Below are 16551 nucleotides of genomic sequence, written 5' to 3' on the forward strand. Positions count from 1 at the left end.
ATTTTGAAGATTTTGGGAGCACGAAAGGATTTTAACTGACCAAAACACTGTCTGTAATTGTTTGAAAGGATGAAGTTTTTATGTTGTTTTTATTTTATTTATTTATTTATTTTATTATTCATATTTCTATGCCGTCCACTCTCCGAGGACTCTGGGTGGCTTACACCAAAGACAGTATACTAAATAGCATATTGCCCCCAACAATCTGGGTCCTCATTTTACCCACCTCGGAAGGATAGAAGGCTGAGTCAACCTTGAGCTGGTGAGATTTGATCCGCTGATCTGCTGAACTAGCAGTCAGCTGAAGTAGCTGCAATATTGCACCCTAACCACAGCGCCACCTCGGCTTCTTTTGTTTGAAAATAAAAATATTCTTTAAAAAAAAAAAGTATAAAGCAGTCTCAACACTTCACGTGATCTTCATATATCTAAGGCACTGTAGTGCTTTCATTCATAATTAAAGGTACACTTTGGTGCTATCTAAATTTGGCAGTGGATTGTTTCTGAACAGGAAAGGGACATATTAGGATAGGGAAGCAGCTGCACCATGGCCATCTTCCAAAGGCCAAAATTTCAGAGATGGCTTCCCACAACATTCTTTTGCCTGGGATATAAAGATAATAACCATATATAATAAGCGAGAGCCTGTTTCGTGCAGGGCATCAGACTAGAAACCAGAAGAACATTTGTTCTGGTCCCATCTGTGGCCCAAAGCCAACTGGGTGACCATGGGCCAGTCACTTTCTCTTGGCCCTAGGAAGGAGGCAGTGGCAAACCACTTCTGAAAAACCTTGAGATATATTGTATAAACTTAATGTCTAACAAATAGCTCTGTTTCCATGAATGCTTGCACCCACCCACTTGATAAGACTAGTTTCATTCTGAGCTAGTCCTGTATGCCCTTCCCCTTTCTCGGAGTTTCATAAACACACAAGACATTGTGTCTTCTTCACCATATATTTTTTTTCCAAGTCAAGACTTGGTCTTTCATATGCCAGACTCATCATCAGATAGGCCATGAATACCATAACGTCTTGATAAATCAAGGTTTCCACCTAACATATTTTAGTACAATTGAGAAGAAGCAGAATAGCATATCAGCACACCTAAAGTCTAATTTTATCCCAGGCATGTTCTAAAGATCTTGCAAACTGACCTCCTGCTGCCTGCAACTTACCATTTGCGGCATCCCTCACTTGTCATCATACACTCTGTGGCCTCACCAAGAAAAGACTGTCAGTATGAATGGCTAAACATGTCTCCAATTTATCTTTGCAACTTGGTCAAAAAAAATGTGAACTACAGACATGTCAGCAATTGCTCAAGTGACTCTGTGCAAAATCAGATTAACATTAATTAAAATGAAAACAAGAAGACACTTAGAAAACAGTAACAACAGTAACAACAATATCCCATAAACATCACTATAGAGGGGAAGGAAATTTCAAGAACCAAGAAATAAAATCCCAGCTTCAGAACCCCATTTTAAGGACAGGCTCTGTGCTCTGTACAAGACTTTCTGCCATGCACACAAGTTCCTGATCTGCCCTGGCAAATTATTCATCTTTGTAACTTGAATGTTTGCCTTTTGTTATCTTCTACAAGTAACACTGAATCAACACAACATTTTAGGAACATGCCTGAGGATGCTAGAATTCCAAAATGAAGAGCCATTTGGAACCTCTAATATTTCTATTTTAATGGAGAGTAAACAAGGTTTGAAAGGAGACAGTGTAATTTGGTCAAGTTCCCTTCTCAATCCAAAGAATTCCAAGATAAACTGAAATTTTAAATATCTGCACCCATAACTTCTGGAGGCAAGTCATTCCCCTGGTTAATTGTTTTCATTGTCAGGAAATTTCTCCTTAGTTCTAGGCTGGTTCTCTCCTTGGTGAGTTTCCATCCATTGCTTCTTGTTTTGCCTTCTGGTGCTTTGGAAAATAGTTGACACCCCCCCTCCCTTCTCTGTGACAGCCCTCAAGTACTGGAAGACTGCTATCATGTCCCCCTAATCCTTCTCTTCATTAGACTAGACGTGCCTCGTTCCCACAAGCATTTATAGTACAGTTTAGCCTCCAGACTCCTTATCATCTTTGTTGCTCGCTCTTCTCCGCACTCTTTCTAGGGCATCTTTTTTGTATTGTGCTGACCAGAACTGGACATAGTCATGGATGCAGGGGAGAGCTGTGGGGCCGGATCTAGAGCTAGGGCTCTTCAGAGTTGCATCTCTACCACTTTCTCACTAATGTCCCCTACCTCACAGCAATGTTAACCACAGCACAACCACACACTTCCCTCCCCCAGAGGCTTTAACCAAGCAGAAGGGACACAGACCTAAACATAGGTGGTTGGACCCACAGCACCAGTGACCTCTCCAATTCCACAGTACTAGCAAGTTCAACTCCTCCCAGATAACAGCACAAAACCATGTGTCTTGTTTTACACAGCAATACAAGCTTCTTTCCAAACGTTTCATTTGGAAGCAATTCTACAAGCGTTACAGAGACAGCAATTTCTGAAGATCCCAAGGAGGGCAAATTTGGACCTACCTGTGCAAGTTTTGTCCTGAGCTGGTTGCATTTCTAAGCAAGCAAGAAAAGGAAAGCAGTTTTTGACAACTTTCCTCTGTTATTCATTTGACTAGGCAGCCGTGCTTATTTCCTGGCAAAAGCAGAAGTTCAGGAGCACAAATAGATCATAGCTTGGCTGGAGGTAGAAAAGGCAATGGGGGGGGGGTGTTATCTGGCCAGGCTTTGCGGAACTGATCACCCCAAAACGAATGATGGAGCTGTGATCCGTGGCCATCGAATGGGAAGCCCCTGGGTGGGATCATTCCTCAGAGGAAGCTGTCCTATCGTTCTGACTGGGATTTTCTTTCTTTCACTTTGAAATGGTTCCTCCATTTGTTTTCTGTGGCAGGGAGTTTCTCCATTTTTGAAATGCACCGGAGCTTTTGACAATCATGTTTCTTTTCCTGGAAAAGAGGCCCACCCTCTTAGAATTCACAACAGTCAGGGATTCACTGTCTGCCTGAATTTTTTTCTAAATAATTATTTACCTGTCCATTCAACAATCATGTGACTGCCAGCTGAGCCAAGCAAATAATTCTTCTTCCCCATTTAAGGAAATGCAGAAGGAGAAGAAAAGGATAGGGGAGACTGGGTTCTGCACCACAAAATCTGCCCAAATAGCAAATCTGTTAGTTGCTAACTCCAGTATTGGTCACTTCTACCCATAGCACCTTGAAAGGTGAAGAATTTTATCATCATCTTCTCACTAAAATATTACTGAGTGAAGTTTTTAATCAGCTGCTCTAACTTCCTTCACCTGTTCTAATTTGTTCTCTTTCCCCATTTGATCCCTTTTAAAGGTATTTCTGTTAAAATGGTGGGAGAACAAATATATTGAAACCTAAATGATGATGTATGATTACATCATCCCCAATTGCACTTCTTTCTACAGAATGAATTAGGATATTCAGAATATATCAATAGCAATAGCACTTAGTCTTATATGCCGCCCCATAGCGCTCCACAGCACTCTCTGAGAGGTTTACCAAGGTCAGCATGTTGCCTCCAACAATCTGGGTCCTTATTTTAGTGACCTCAGAAGGATGAGTCAACCTTGAGTCCCATTGGGATCGAACTCCTGGCAGTGGGCAGAGTTTGCCTGCAATGTTGCATTCTAACCACTGTGCCACCATGGCTCCTATTCAGTCTTCCAATGCCACCCTCTGGATGTGAATTTTTGGGCACTGAAAGGCTGCGATCCAGTTCACCACCTTCTCAAGGGCAATTCTCTTCCATAGGAAAAGCAGCCTCCTGCAGCACCAGGTGATTCCGAATAATTGGATGATATGAATTCCACCTGGATGGTAGAGCTGGCTGAGCCATGCAGGAGAGACTTGTCTCTGGAATTTTGATGCAAAAGAGCCACTCTTCATGCACTGCTAAGACTTAAAGGGAAATGGGAGAGGATGTTTTCAGTGTGGTCATTACACAATATTTCAGTTGTGCAGTTTTAGGAAGCCAGACCCATAAGCAAAATAAAGAAGTCCACAGTGATGGTCAAGAGCTGAGTACCATGGTGAGATGAGTGTGAATCAATGTAAATAAGAGTGGGAATTCCAAATTTTGAGCAAGACAGAAATTGTGGTGCAACTGGAGGATGAGGCAGTTATATTAAAAGATGCCTCTAAGCTTTGCTCCCATTCTGCTGCTGGCATTCAAGCATTCAAGGGGCCTCAGTTTCATAATTTAAAAATTCTCCTCTGTTGACCTAGGAGAACGTCTTCCCCATTTAATTCTGTCACGGAGGCTCTCAGCTCACAGTGAGTCACTCTGTTCCAGGCATCCATGGTGCTTCCATTCGGCCTGCATGTGGGTGTGTGGCCAGGGCTACTGACTCACCTTGGGTTTCCCAAGTCACGAGCGCCTGCTTGTCCTGAAGCCCTCCTGCCTTCCTTGGTCAGGCGATCCTCACGCTGAGTAGCTCAGATGGGTAAATTCCCAAATGCTTCTAACTATTTCCAAGCAGAGATTCATGGCACCATCAAGTTGAAGGTCAGTGTAATGAAGTGCTTTGAGGGATTATGCCCAGATTTTGCAGATTGGCCATCATGTAGCAGACTCTGCTAGACAAGGAAAGGTCAGGCAAATTCAGCTACAGTAAGATGGCTTTACAAAGCTCTCTTATTAGCAGCTCTGGTTTAATCAGAGGTGGTATTCAGCTGGTTCGGACTGGTTCGGGTGAACCGGTAGTGGAAATTTTAACTGGTTCGCCGAACCTGCAAATACCACCGCTAGCTGGCCCCGGCCCCACCCACCCACTACTCGCCTCTGCCCCACCCTGCCCTATATATGTTGCCTTCATGACGCAGCCCAGCTAATTGCCTCGCCTCCGTGCCTCGTCCGCTCTGCTCACCAAAGGTAAGCATGCCACCTGCTCGCCCTTCGCCTCACGTCTGGGCCCAGGGAGGCGCCATTCCCCAAGGCCCCAGTCGGAGCCTCTGCCCATTCGCCCTTTGCCTTGGCCAGATTGGGGAATGCACCATTCCCTGGCTCTGGCCTTTCCTGGGGCCTCCGCCCACATGCCACCCGCTCGCCCTCTGCCTCGCTCATCTTCGTCTACGCCTTGGTGGGGCCGGGGGCAGGGCTCGGCCAGTGAAACTTCAGCCGCTGGTGAAGGTTTTTGGCTGCCTTCTGAGCAGCTCCGCTGTGACGCCGTCCTTCCGGTGCAGCAGCCCGTTCTCTTGGTCGGGTCTGGCCGCAAATGGCACTGACAGGCAATGGGATACACGTGCGCAGCTGGCGCGAAGAACAGGGCGCCAATGGGACTTCTTCAGGCTTCTGTTTCAGCCTGTAGTTTTCGGTAGTTTAGGATGCAGAAGCCTACAGATGCTGCCTCTTTTGGTGCGAGAAAACTATCCAAAACTACAGGCCGAAAAAGAGGCCTGAAGTCCCGTTGCTGCCCTGTTCTTCTCGCTGGCCGTGCACGTGCACCCCATTGCCTGCTGGTGCTCGTGCATGGTCGCACCCCACTGCCAGACCCAGTCAGGGGAATGGCCTATTGCGCCAGTGGGATGGCGTCGCAGCAGAGCTGCTTGGAAGGCAGCTGGACTGTGGTGTCCCTTTAATGTACTTCGATATGGGGGGAGGGGGAGACCGTAAAGGGACAGGCCGCAGCAGCTGCCTTTTCTGCCAGTTCTGTGGGCGTAGCTTGGTGGGGTCATGTGGTTGAGTGGGCATGGCCAACTTGATTGTAGCAAAATTTGGATCCCACCACTGGGTTTAACTGTATCCTGCCCAAGATCCCCAACTAGGCATTAATAGGCCAGGGAAGAAGGACTGGTTCATCTGCTGGATGATCTTTTAAGTCACTTTCGGCCTGGGCTGCAAGAAATGTAAGATTCCCATGAAGAATGTTACTGTATACATAAAACCTTTTCAAAACTCAATCTAACAAAATAAAGTTGCCCCTATTTATGGTGGTGTCAATCTTTATGGTTTTTAAAAAGTACTTTGAGAGCTAGTTTGGTGTAGTGCAGGGTATCAAACTTGATTTAATTGAGGGCTGCATCAGGGTTGTGTTTTACCTCAGGGGGACGGGGGAGGGGGGGGCGCATGGTCAGGGTGGGCATGGCCAGCTTGACATCACTCGTGTCAGGGGTACCTGTGGTGGCCTGAGCACTCTGCCAATGAAAAAATGCTCCCAAGCTCCGTTTTCGGCTGTGCCGGCCTCTGGAGCTCTGTTTTTGCTGGCAGAGGCACCACGGGCCGGTCCTTCACTGTTTCCAGGGTGGCCCCACAGACCAGAGCTAAGCACCCCATGGGCCAGATCTGGCCTGCAGGCCTTGAGTTTGACACCCCTTGTGTAGTGATTAAGGCATCGGGCTAAAAACCAGAGAATCTCGGTTCTATTCCCGTGTTGGACATTATGACTGCTGGGTGATCTTGAGCCAGTCACTTTCTTTCAGCCCTAGAAAGGAGGCAATGGTAATAATTTCTGAAAAAACCTGCCAAAAATATGTACAGGCAGTCTTCAAAAATTGGACTTGATTGAACAGTACTTTGGTGGACAAAAATAACATTGAATTTTTTGTATGTTAAAGCATACAAAAATGGCTCTGTTTGCAGAAAATACACTAAAAACGTATGTCATCAAATGTAAGCAAAATTGTTACAAGAAGTTAGTCTGATGCTCTCTGCCGTGGCCAGAATGTTCTGCTTTTACAGGGAAAATGTAGGTGTAGAGAGCATTCACGCACTTCTTTCATGGTTCAGTGAACAAACCTTATAATCCCAATCTATTGTCACTTCTACAAAAAACATGCAAAATCTCTCAGATATTTGTGCAACGCAGGTAATATAAATGAGGAAGGGAGTGGAGGATTGTCCCCCATGAAGGTCTGATATTCATTCACTGGGGGTCCCCTTCCTAATTAGGAACGGTTCAAAGCCAGCAGGTGCCCTGTTCAGCCTGGGGTGAAAAAAGCCCACAAGGGCAAGAGGGCCTGAAGCTCTCCTCAGTTGGCTACTAGCAGAACAGGAAGGCGAGTTCTGCCTGCTTTGCTTCACAAATGTGTTTTTCTGCCTCCAACACCCACAACCTGTCTGTAGCGAGTCATCCTCATGCAGGTTGAGGGGTCTCCTCTGCTTCTGTTATCCCCACCATTCTCTGAGCCCCCCACCCAGTTGTCCACCCCCTGGTTTTCAGGGCCATTTGCCTTTGCGCAGCGCTCCTCATGTGCCAGAAAGCCACCCCTTCCTCTTTTTGGGGTTCGCTGGAGAAGTGGAGAGGAGGGGGGGAGGAGAGGACAAGGGTCTCTGGGGTGCCAGCAGAGCTGGCTAGCTGATAGAGGCCTTTCTCTAGTAATCTAGTAATTCTCTAGTAATTGAGGGTTTCTTCCCTCCCTCCCTGAAAGAGGCAGTGGTGAGGCCTCTCCTCAAGAAGCCCTCCCTGGACCCGGCTGTATTAGCGAACTATTGTTCAGTCTCCAACTTCGCTTTGTGGCGAAGGTTGTTGAGAGTGTGGTGGCGCGACAACTCCCCCAGTACCTGGATGAAGCTGTCTATCTAGATCCGTACCAGTCGGGCTTCAGGCTGGGGTACAGCACGGAAATAGCATTGGTCGCATTGGTTGATGATCTCTGGAGGGCTCGGGACAGGGGCTGTTCCTCTGTCCTGGTCCTATTAGACCTCTCAGCGGCTTTTGATACCATCGACTATGGTATCATGCTGCGCCGATTGGAGGGGTTGGGAGTGGGGGGCACCGTGTTGCGGTGGTTCTCCTCCTTCCTCTCTGACCGTACACAGTTTGTGTTGGCAGGGGGACAGAGGTCGACCTCAAGGCGCCTTGTTTGTGGGGTGCCGCAAGGGTCGGTCCTCTTGCCCCTTCTGTTCAACATTTATGTGAAGCCGCTGGGTGAGATCATCCGTGTTTTGGGGGTGAAGTTCCATCAGTACGCTGATGATACTCAGCTGTACATCTCCCCCCCGGACCACCCCAATGATGCCCTTGACGTGATGTCCTGGTGCCTGGAGGCCGTGCGGATCTGGATGGGGAGAAACAAGCTCAGATTCAACCCTTCCAAGACTGAGTTGCTGTGGTTTCCGGCGTCCCGATATAGCCAGCTAACTCCATCGCTGACTATTGGGGGCGAGATCTTGGCCCCCTTAGAGAGGGCTTGCAACTTGGGTGTTCTCCTGGATGAACGGCTGTCTTTAGAAGACCATATGACGGATGTGGCCAGGGGAGCTTTTTATCAGGTTCACCTGATTCACCAGTTGCGTGCCTTTCTGGACCGGGACGCCTTGCGCACGGTCACTCACGCCCTCGTCCTGTCTGGACTACTGTAATGCTCTCTACATGGGGCTCTCCTTGAAGAGTACTCGGAGGCTCCAACTGGTGCAGAATGTGGCCGCGCGGGTGATTATGGGGGCGACACGGCACACCCATGTAACACCTCTCCTGCGCGAGCTGCACTGGCTCCCGGTGGTCTTCCGAGTGCGATTCAAGGTGTTGGTTACCACCTTTAAAGCGCTCCATGGCTTAGGACCTGGGTATGTATGAGATACCTTCTGCCACCGATAGCCTCCCACCGGCCAATACGCTCCCACAGAGAGGGACTCCTCAGGGTGCTGTCGGCCAAACAATGTCAACTGGCGACACCCAGGGGGAGAGCCTTCTCTGTGGGGGCACCTGCCCTCTGGAATGAACTGCCTCTGTCGATTTGCATGATCCCCGACCTACGTACCTTTCACGGTGCCTTAAGACTCTTTTGTTTCAACAGTCCAGGCTGTAGCTTTTAACATAAGGGCCAAATTTTATATATTTTAAATTGTTTTTAAATTTTATGGGTATATGTTTGTTTTAATATGGCTGTACACCAACCTGAGTCCTTCGGGAGAAGGGCGGTATAAATATATATATATATATATATATATATATATATATATAAATAAATAAATAAATCCATCCAAGGCATGTCAGTCTTGAAAGCCAGGTCATTCCTCTTGACTAAGACAATCCTGACATCTTGTGGCCAGGCAGGCTCATTACAACAAACATTTTCTAGCAATTGTGCAAGAGTCCTCTTGGCTATTCTGCATTTTAAAAAGACTGCATCAGGAAATGGAATACAGAAAGGAGATTTCAGAGGAAGCCTGATTTCAGAGAGGATTGCTTAACTTTAATACTAAGTTTCTATTTCATCCTTCTGCCAAAAGCCTCAACTTAACCTTTAAGTTTCCCCCTCCCCTCGAATCCTTGGACAGCCCTCAGACTCCACCGGGCACCTCTAGCGGGGAACAGAAGGCTGAACTAAGTCTATGAATAAAATCTCAGAAGTCCTAACCTCTGTTAGGTTCAGAGTAAATGGAGAGCCTGGGTGAGGCTATCTCTGTAGGGACATTACATATCCCTCTTAGCAAAATGCTCCCTTTCAAAGAAACTTTTATTGAAAAGCAACCATTTAAGAAAAATCCCCAGAGGGAATGTTTTTTATTTTCAATTAATCCATTTCCCCCCTCCCTTATTTTATTTCTTATAATATTTCTTTGAGTCAGATATTTTTTAAATGATCACGGTAAAGCAGAGTTAATAGCTGGGGAGCTTCAGGCTGGGCAGGATATGAAGCATGAAGATGAGTTTTGTGGGTTGGTAAGAAATGCCACTGTAGGAGAAGCAAATGTCGGTTTGTTGATGTAGAAGAAATGTACAATAAAGGAACCGAGTGGGCCTCAGTTTGCTCAAGTCAGAAACAATGATAGATGGTGGGTACAAAGTACACAAAAGAATAACTGGAATATGTAATTCAGCACTAAATCAAGCATTGGTTGGTTGTTTCATGCATTTATAGATAAAGGTACACTGACTGTGTGATAGGGGCGTGTTGATTGAGGGTGTGAATTTCTCTGTATTTGTATGTGCATCTGCTAAGAACCCAAACGTTCTTCAGCAAATGTTAGGTTATATGATATGAGAGGCAGCATGGATCTGAAATTAATCTATCAAAGATCAAAAAAGAAAACTATTTTGGCAGAGAAAATAGATAACAAATGCAGGTTATTGATAAATTCTAACAACAAGAGAAAATAAACTACTGTGACCTTAATGCAACTATAGTTGCCTTGGTGCAATTGTGAAAGTATCCCAACCTCAGCCATTTCTAGCGAAATGAACTTCAAATCACAGAATTCCATGGCCAGCAAAGCTATTGATGAGAATTCTGGCAGTTGAAGTCCAGACAACTGGAAGGTGCCAAAGTAAGGGAAATATTGCTTAATGTTTACTAAAGAAAATAATGGACGGAGGAATTTTAAAGGCATGCTACTTCAGGGAGGAAGTTCAGAGTAGTATATGGTCTTTTCTGGGAAATTAAAAGTTTGTTTGGAAGAAATGAAGACAGCTGTGGATAAATGGCCTTTTGCTTGCTTAGTCCTATAATGGTTCCTCTTTTAATCTCATACTTTTATTTCTTTAGCTGACTATTTGTTACTCCTTTTCTGAGCCTTGTGTAATGCTGCGTACATCAAACTGGATAACATGACATTGTGTATGTATCCATCAGGTCAAAACGTGTTCCTGGATAGGAATTTACAGGGTAAATTATAGTGGGGGATAATTAGCTTATTTTGAAATTTTAGTTTTCCAAGAATGTACAAAAATATTAATGCTGTTGACCTCTGCGCCCAGATTGGCAACTCCTGGTACAACTCTCCACTACCCCGCTTCGGTGGGATGTTGAGCGCCGTGGCCTATGCTGATGTCAGCTTCTCTAAGAAGATGGCAGGGCCTGGATGAGCAGACCTTGGACCAGAGTCCTCGAGAGATGGTGCTTGGCTTGTGTTTGAGTGGCACTGGTCAGACCCTCTGCTCGAAGCTGATTCCTCTCACGTGAAGGAATCCCCAGAACGGTTGACTTTCTTTTTCCTGCTCCGATGATGGAATGATTATTGTCATTAACTCTGGCAACCGCTATGAAAGGTTGCAGCTTCTTTTGCAAGAGCCTCCTGCTCTCACTCCCATTAATGAAAGCTTCACCCTCTGGCTGTCTGGCAATTTGCTGCTATGATTCTCCTGCCTGAGTTTAACAGACTCCAGTGAGCAGCTGCTTCTTTGACAGCTTAAGACCTGGAGCATCAACAAGGATAATTGGGAGGTGAGTAGCCCTTCCTTGGGCACATGAGGAAGACGCCGGCTACAGTAACCAAGGGCTGCCATAGATTTGCAGAGGGTTAATTAACTGCATTGATGAATACACTTGACTTCTGGAATTAGGCTGCAAATACCTCCATTGGTAACACTGCAACCTGAGCAACAATTAAGACTTGCATTCTTTGGAAATCCTCAAGCAGCCTCGCTTATCAGAATTCCTGCTAGCACAGATCCCTTGCTCTTCCCCCTCGTTTCTACCCCAACATTAGAAAGTTGGAAAGAAATGGGGCAGGACTGTCCCTCCGGCTGTTTGTTGGCAGAGTAAGACTCTGAACTGAAGAAAACGAGAAGCTGGGAAAATAGAAACTGAGCCAGATCAGGCTGGGGGCTGCAGGAAATTATTCAGGAAAGAGCCAGGGAGGGGCAGGAGTTCCCGTGCCCATTGCCACCTACTTGACTGCGCCCTTCCTGCCCGTATCTGAGCCCCTGCCATTACGCCTTGGGCCACCTCTGGGGCCTCGCTGCATAGCCTGCGCCTTGGCTCCCACCTCGCGTAGAGCGGGGGGGGAGCGCCAAACCCTCAATCTGCTGCGGGATTTTCATCTGGACTCCGGACTGAAGGCGCATCCGGCTCCGTTGCCCGAGTGGCCGCCGCTCGGCTTCTCTAGGCTGCAACATCTCCAAGTATGCTCCGCAGCTCCTGTTTGTCCCGCCCGCTCTATGCTCGCTGCAAAAGAGCCCCGAGGACGTTTGCTCGGGGAAGGGATATTTGCGCCTCATCCTCAGGCCGAAGAAACCTATTTGGGCGCTTCAGTCGTGACCTCCGTGGAAACTGCGCGGGGCGGGACAGGCTCTGCTCCTTTGGGCTGCAGCCGGCATCTGGAGGGCGGCAGGGCCCAGGAAGAAGCTTGACGCTGAATCCCGGCGAGGCTCAAGCCCTGGAAGCGCAGGCCGGGACCTCGCAGCCACCGGGCCCCCTTTGCCGCCAGCCAGGAGGAGGAGGAGGCGGCCGGGCAAGACGCAGCCTGCCCAGGGGAGCGGTAGGCCTCACCGGAGACTTCAAATAGTTGAGTGACGGCTCCTAATTGGCGCCGAGCGGGGCCGAGGTGGGATGGGCGGCCACAGGCCTCCGCAGCCAAGGAGGCGGCCGTTGCTGTCCCACTCCGGCCGCCGTCCCCGTGAGCCAGGCTAAGATTCGATATTGGGATAAAACTCTATTAGAAATCCAAATCTTTGGTCAAGACAGAAGTGCCTCTTCCGTGCCAAGGTGCTGAGATGACAAACGGTATTTGACGTAGGTACAGAATTGTAAAAGGGCAAACTGACCCTAAACAGATACATCCTGTTATTTAATGTTTATTACACCCCAAATGTCATGTAGAAGAAATACTGCTTCCCTTACTGTCCTCTTTACTGCTCTTGAGGCGCCTCTGAGCCCCTTATCTCCTCTTTATTATGTCTTGAGTTCCGGAGCTGAGAACCTGAGCCTGTGGGAAAAGGGCTGTTATGTCTTTCCTAGAGAGAGATTAAAGGGTAACTTCTACGTGTGAAATGTCTCACTCTTCGTAATAACTTTGTCTTTATACTGTATAAATATCTGGCCAAAAGCGGCCATCATTGTTCAGACCGTTTGCTGTTTTTGGACTGTTTGAACCATGCACAATAAACTCTTTCCTGCATTGAAGAGCTTGGCCTAGTTTCGTCATTTCTCCTACAACACCCGCGCGCCCGATGTCCGGCTTCCTGCTCGGCGGCTGCTGCCTCCTGGCCGCCTGCCCCGGCTCCGGCTGCTGCACCGCCCGCAGAAGTGAGAGCCACCAGGGCGGAGCGTGGGGCGCTGCCGTTATCTCTGGCCACGGTTGGTCCCGAGCCCGGTCCCGTGCCGCCCTCCCAAACGCTGCCGATTCGCCCCTGCCTGTCAGCTTTCTTTTGGGCTCTTTGGCTTCCGACCCGGGCCTTCTGTGGGGCAAGGAGGGGGTTCTCTGGGCGCAGCAACCACGCCTTTGATCCGGGGCTGGGGGGGCTTTGGTTAGACTGGCGGGCCGTTTGCGTCCAGTCTTCTTTCTGAGCATATCGGCTACTTTCACCAGCCAGGAGGTTGTGCATCACAGCTCTATTTTAGAGAAATCCGGCCGGGTACCAGGGCTGGGAAATGCGCCCCCAGGAATTACGTGAGAATCGGCTTCTCTGGTGCTGAATGGGTGCATTTTAGCCAGCTGAACCGGCGTCTCCTTGAGTAGGCCAGCTACCCCGGCCTCGGTCAGGAGTTTGGGACAGCATAAAAGCATGTGGATCGCATTGGGTTCCTCTTCCTTTCTTGATAGGCGGTTGGAGGGATATTTGCAAGCAGACGGCTATTAAAGGGGAGGCTAGTGCTCTCCCTTCCCCCAGGCAGGGTCACCCAGCCAGGTGCTGAGTTAGAGGGTTTCGAAGCCCTCCAACCAGCCCTGGACGGGCTCCCGTGTGCTTTCTGCTCTGCTAAACATGTCAGGAATTTACCCCGCCTGGAGACAATACTTTTCACCCTAGCAACTCATCAGATTTGTCATGGGAGTTTTTTTCAGACTAGGCAGAGAGATCTTTCCCTAAGCCCTAAACCGAATATTGGGCAGAAGGGACAGTCCAGAGGGGGTTGTGGTGAAGGCAAATAAAACACCCAGATGGTCTCCGAGGCCAGGATGAAAAGTGCTGAACATGCATAACAACACGGAGGGATACCAAGCCCAGACTTAGGGTAGCAAAGTTGATTTTTAGTCCTTATCTTTCTCCCCAAAGTCCTGGTGTTGATCTGTTTCAGAATTCTTTGAGACTCTATCCTCCCTTTCCTCATCATGGCATACAGTGTGAAAGGATCCCCTGCTTCCTAATTTTAAGAAACCATGCTAGATATGCAAATAATGTTTTCAAACCCAATCATACTGATTCCATACTCGCAACCGCCTTTTCTATTTTCCACCTATTTGGTTGTTGTGTATGTCCCTAAGCAGGACATGTAAATAGTTTTTATTGGTTTATTGTTTAATGAAAACATTTATATGGTCAGCCAACTGAAGCAACATAACTCTGGGTGGTATACAAAAATCACTAAACACAATGACACGTACATTTACTGAAACAAAATGAAACAATTAAATGGTAGTCAGAACCCAAAGCTTTCTCTGCTCGTCCTTTCCCAAGTCTCAGGGAAAGGCTGAGCCTTCAGCTGCCTCTTTAAAGGAGCTGTGTGTAGACTGACTTGGGTGCAAAATGCATCTGCCCTCCAGTTTCTCCTGCATTTTGTGCTCAGGGCTCTCTGGGTCCCCATATCTCCTCCCATGTGTAGAGCTGCAGCTGTGATGATTGTTTCCTCTATTTGGCAGGTATTTTTGGTCAGCACTTGGAGGACACAGTCCACTACGAAAAGAAGTTTGGGCAGCATCTGGTGCCCCTTCTGGTGGAACAATGTGTGGACTTCATCCGGGTGTGTGGCCTGACCGAGGAGGGGTTGTTCCGCCTGCCTGGGCAGGCCAATCTGGTCAAGGACCTCCAGGACTCCTTTGACAGCGGGAAGAAGCCCGTTTGACAGGTACACGAGTCACTTCCCAAGGAACCGCTGAGGGAGCTGCAAGGCCCTTGCCAGACTAGGGGATCGACTCTGCCCTGCTTGGAACTGCAGGATGGTTCCTTTATTTGCTTAGGGGTATTATGAGATCTTCCCAATCTTCTACCACCCTGTGTCCCAGGGTGGTAGAAGATTAAAAGAGTGAAACAATATGGCAATAAAACAAGTATAGAACCATACAAACCTTCATTTAATATGGTGCCGTGTAGGTGTGTTAGATGGCTTCTCTCATCTCCTCTAGCCAGAGTGGCCATTCAACATGCTGATTGGGTGTTACAGCCATACAGCCCTATGTAAGGTGAGTTGCCATGATCTGCCTGAGTGATATTGAGGCCATGAATTAAGACAGTGAGTGAGGTTCTCCTGTGCAAAACAAGGCTGCAACTCGTGCACCAGTTGGAGGCAGGCAAAGGGCCACTAGGTAAAGGCAGGATAGATGAGTCTAGAACAGTGTTTCTCAACCTTGGTAGCTTGAAGATGGGTGGACTTCAACTCCAAGAATCCCCCAGCCAGCAGCGCTGGCTGGGGGATTCTGGGAGTTGAAGTCCACCCATTTTCAAGCTACCAAAGTTGAGAAACACTGGTCTAGAAGGATGCTCCCCAAAGAGCTTGTGAATTTCCTGTTTCAGGGTAATGCCTGCCTGCCAGCCAGAAATAATATGGATAGGAAAACTATGATGGAGAAGCAGTCTCTCCATCTTGTCTAGGTTCAGTTTTGGTCTATTTGGTCCCATCCAGACCCCGACAGCCTCCGAGGGTGATGAAAGGACATCAATGGCATTTCCCCTATTGATGGGGATAGCAACAGAGAATTGGGTATCACTCAAACAGTGATATGTCCTCACCCAGCAGCTGGGCATAGATTTGAAAGAGCAAACGAGAGAGGACAAACTTGTCTTTCCTGCAAAGCAAGGGCCAAACTTTCCTCCCTCACAGCCATCGACTGGAAACCGTCCGCCCATCGGAAGGAGCAAATCAACAGCAAAACTGCGCTCCAATTCCAGCTGTACAAGCTCCTGCAATAAGACACCCTCAGCTGTGGGTGATTGGTTGGTTACCAAAACTGGCTTTTGTAACTGTTCTACAGGTATAACAGAATAACAGAATTGGAAGGGATCTTGGAGGTCTTCTAGTCTTCCCTTGCTCAAGCAGAAGGAATGATGTATGTATGTATGTATGTATGTATGTATGTATGCATTCATTCATTCATTCATTCATTCATTTAGTTATTTATTTAGTTATTTATTTATTTATATTTCTATACCACCTTTCTCCCGTAGGACTCAAGGCAGTGTACAGTCAAGAAAAATATAGAAACACAAACATCATAAAATTGCTAATTAAAATTATTATTATAACATAGTTTGGCCCAATTAAATAGAACCTAAAATTAGATAACATTTTAAAAACATTCACATGTTCATATGTTTAGCCCCGCTTGTTGGAACATCAGGGTTTTGAGGGCACGGCGGAAAGCACGGAGATCAGGGATATTCCGTATCTCCGGGGGCAGTTCATTCCAAAGGGTTGGAGTCCTCACAGAGAAGGCCCTCCCCCTGGGAGTCGCCAGTCGGCATAATTTGACTGATGGTACCCTGAGTAGTCCCTCCCTGTGAGAACGAACTGGTCGGTGGGAGGCTATTGGTGGCAAAAGACGGTCTCGTAGCTACCCAGGTCCTAAGCCATGGAGCGCTTTAAAGGTGATAACTAACACCTTGAATCGTACCCGGAAGACCACCGGGAGCCAGTGCAGCTCACGTAGGAGAGGTGTTACATGGGCGCAACGAGCTGCG

At 47.6% G+C, this 16551-nt stretch overlaps 1 protein-coding gene across 1 annotated transcript in view; it reads right to left on the bottom strand.

The window, feature by feature from the left end:
• The window catches only part of WDFY4 (WDFY family member 4), a 135141-nt gene extending 132506 nt beyond the window's left edge, over window positions 1–2635 (bottom strand). The window contains exon 1 of the mRNA XM_034415593.2: window positions 2550–2635. Within this exon, the coding sequence (XP_034271484.2) occupies window positions 2550–2580 (31 nt within the window). The 5' untranslated portion in view covers window positions 2581–2635. The remainder of the gene's footprint in view (window positions 1–2549) is intronic.
• Window positions 2636–16551: the final 13916 nt, after the last annotated feature.

The sequence above is a fragment of the Pantherophis guttatus genome, chromosome 5 (genome assembly GCF_059756535.1).
Source record: "Pantherophis guttatus breed Tessera chromosome 5, ASM5975653v1, whole genome shotgun sequence".
Taxonomy (NCBI): domain Eukaryota; kingdom Metazoa; phylum Chordata; class Lepidosauria; order Squamata; family Colubridae; genus Pantherophis; species Pantherophis guttatus.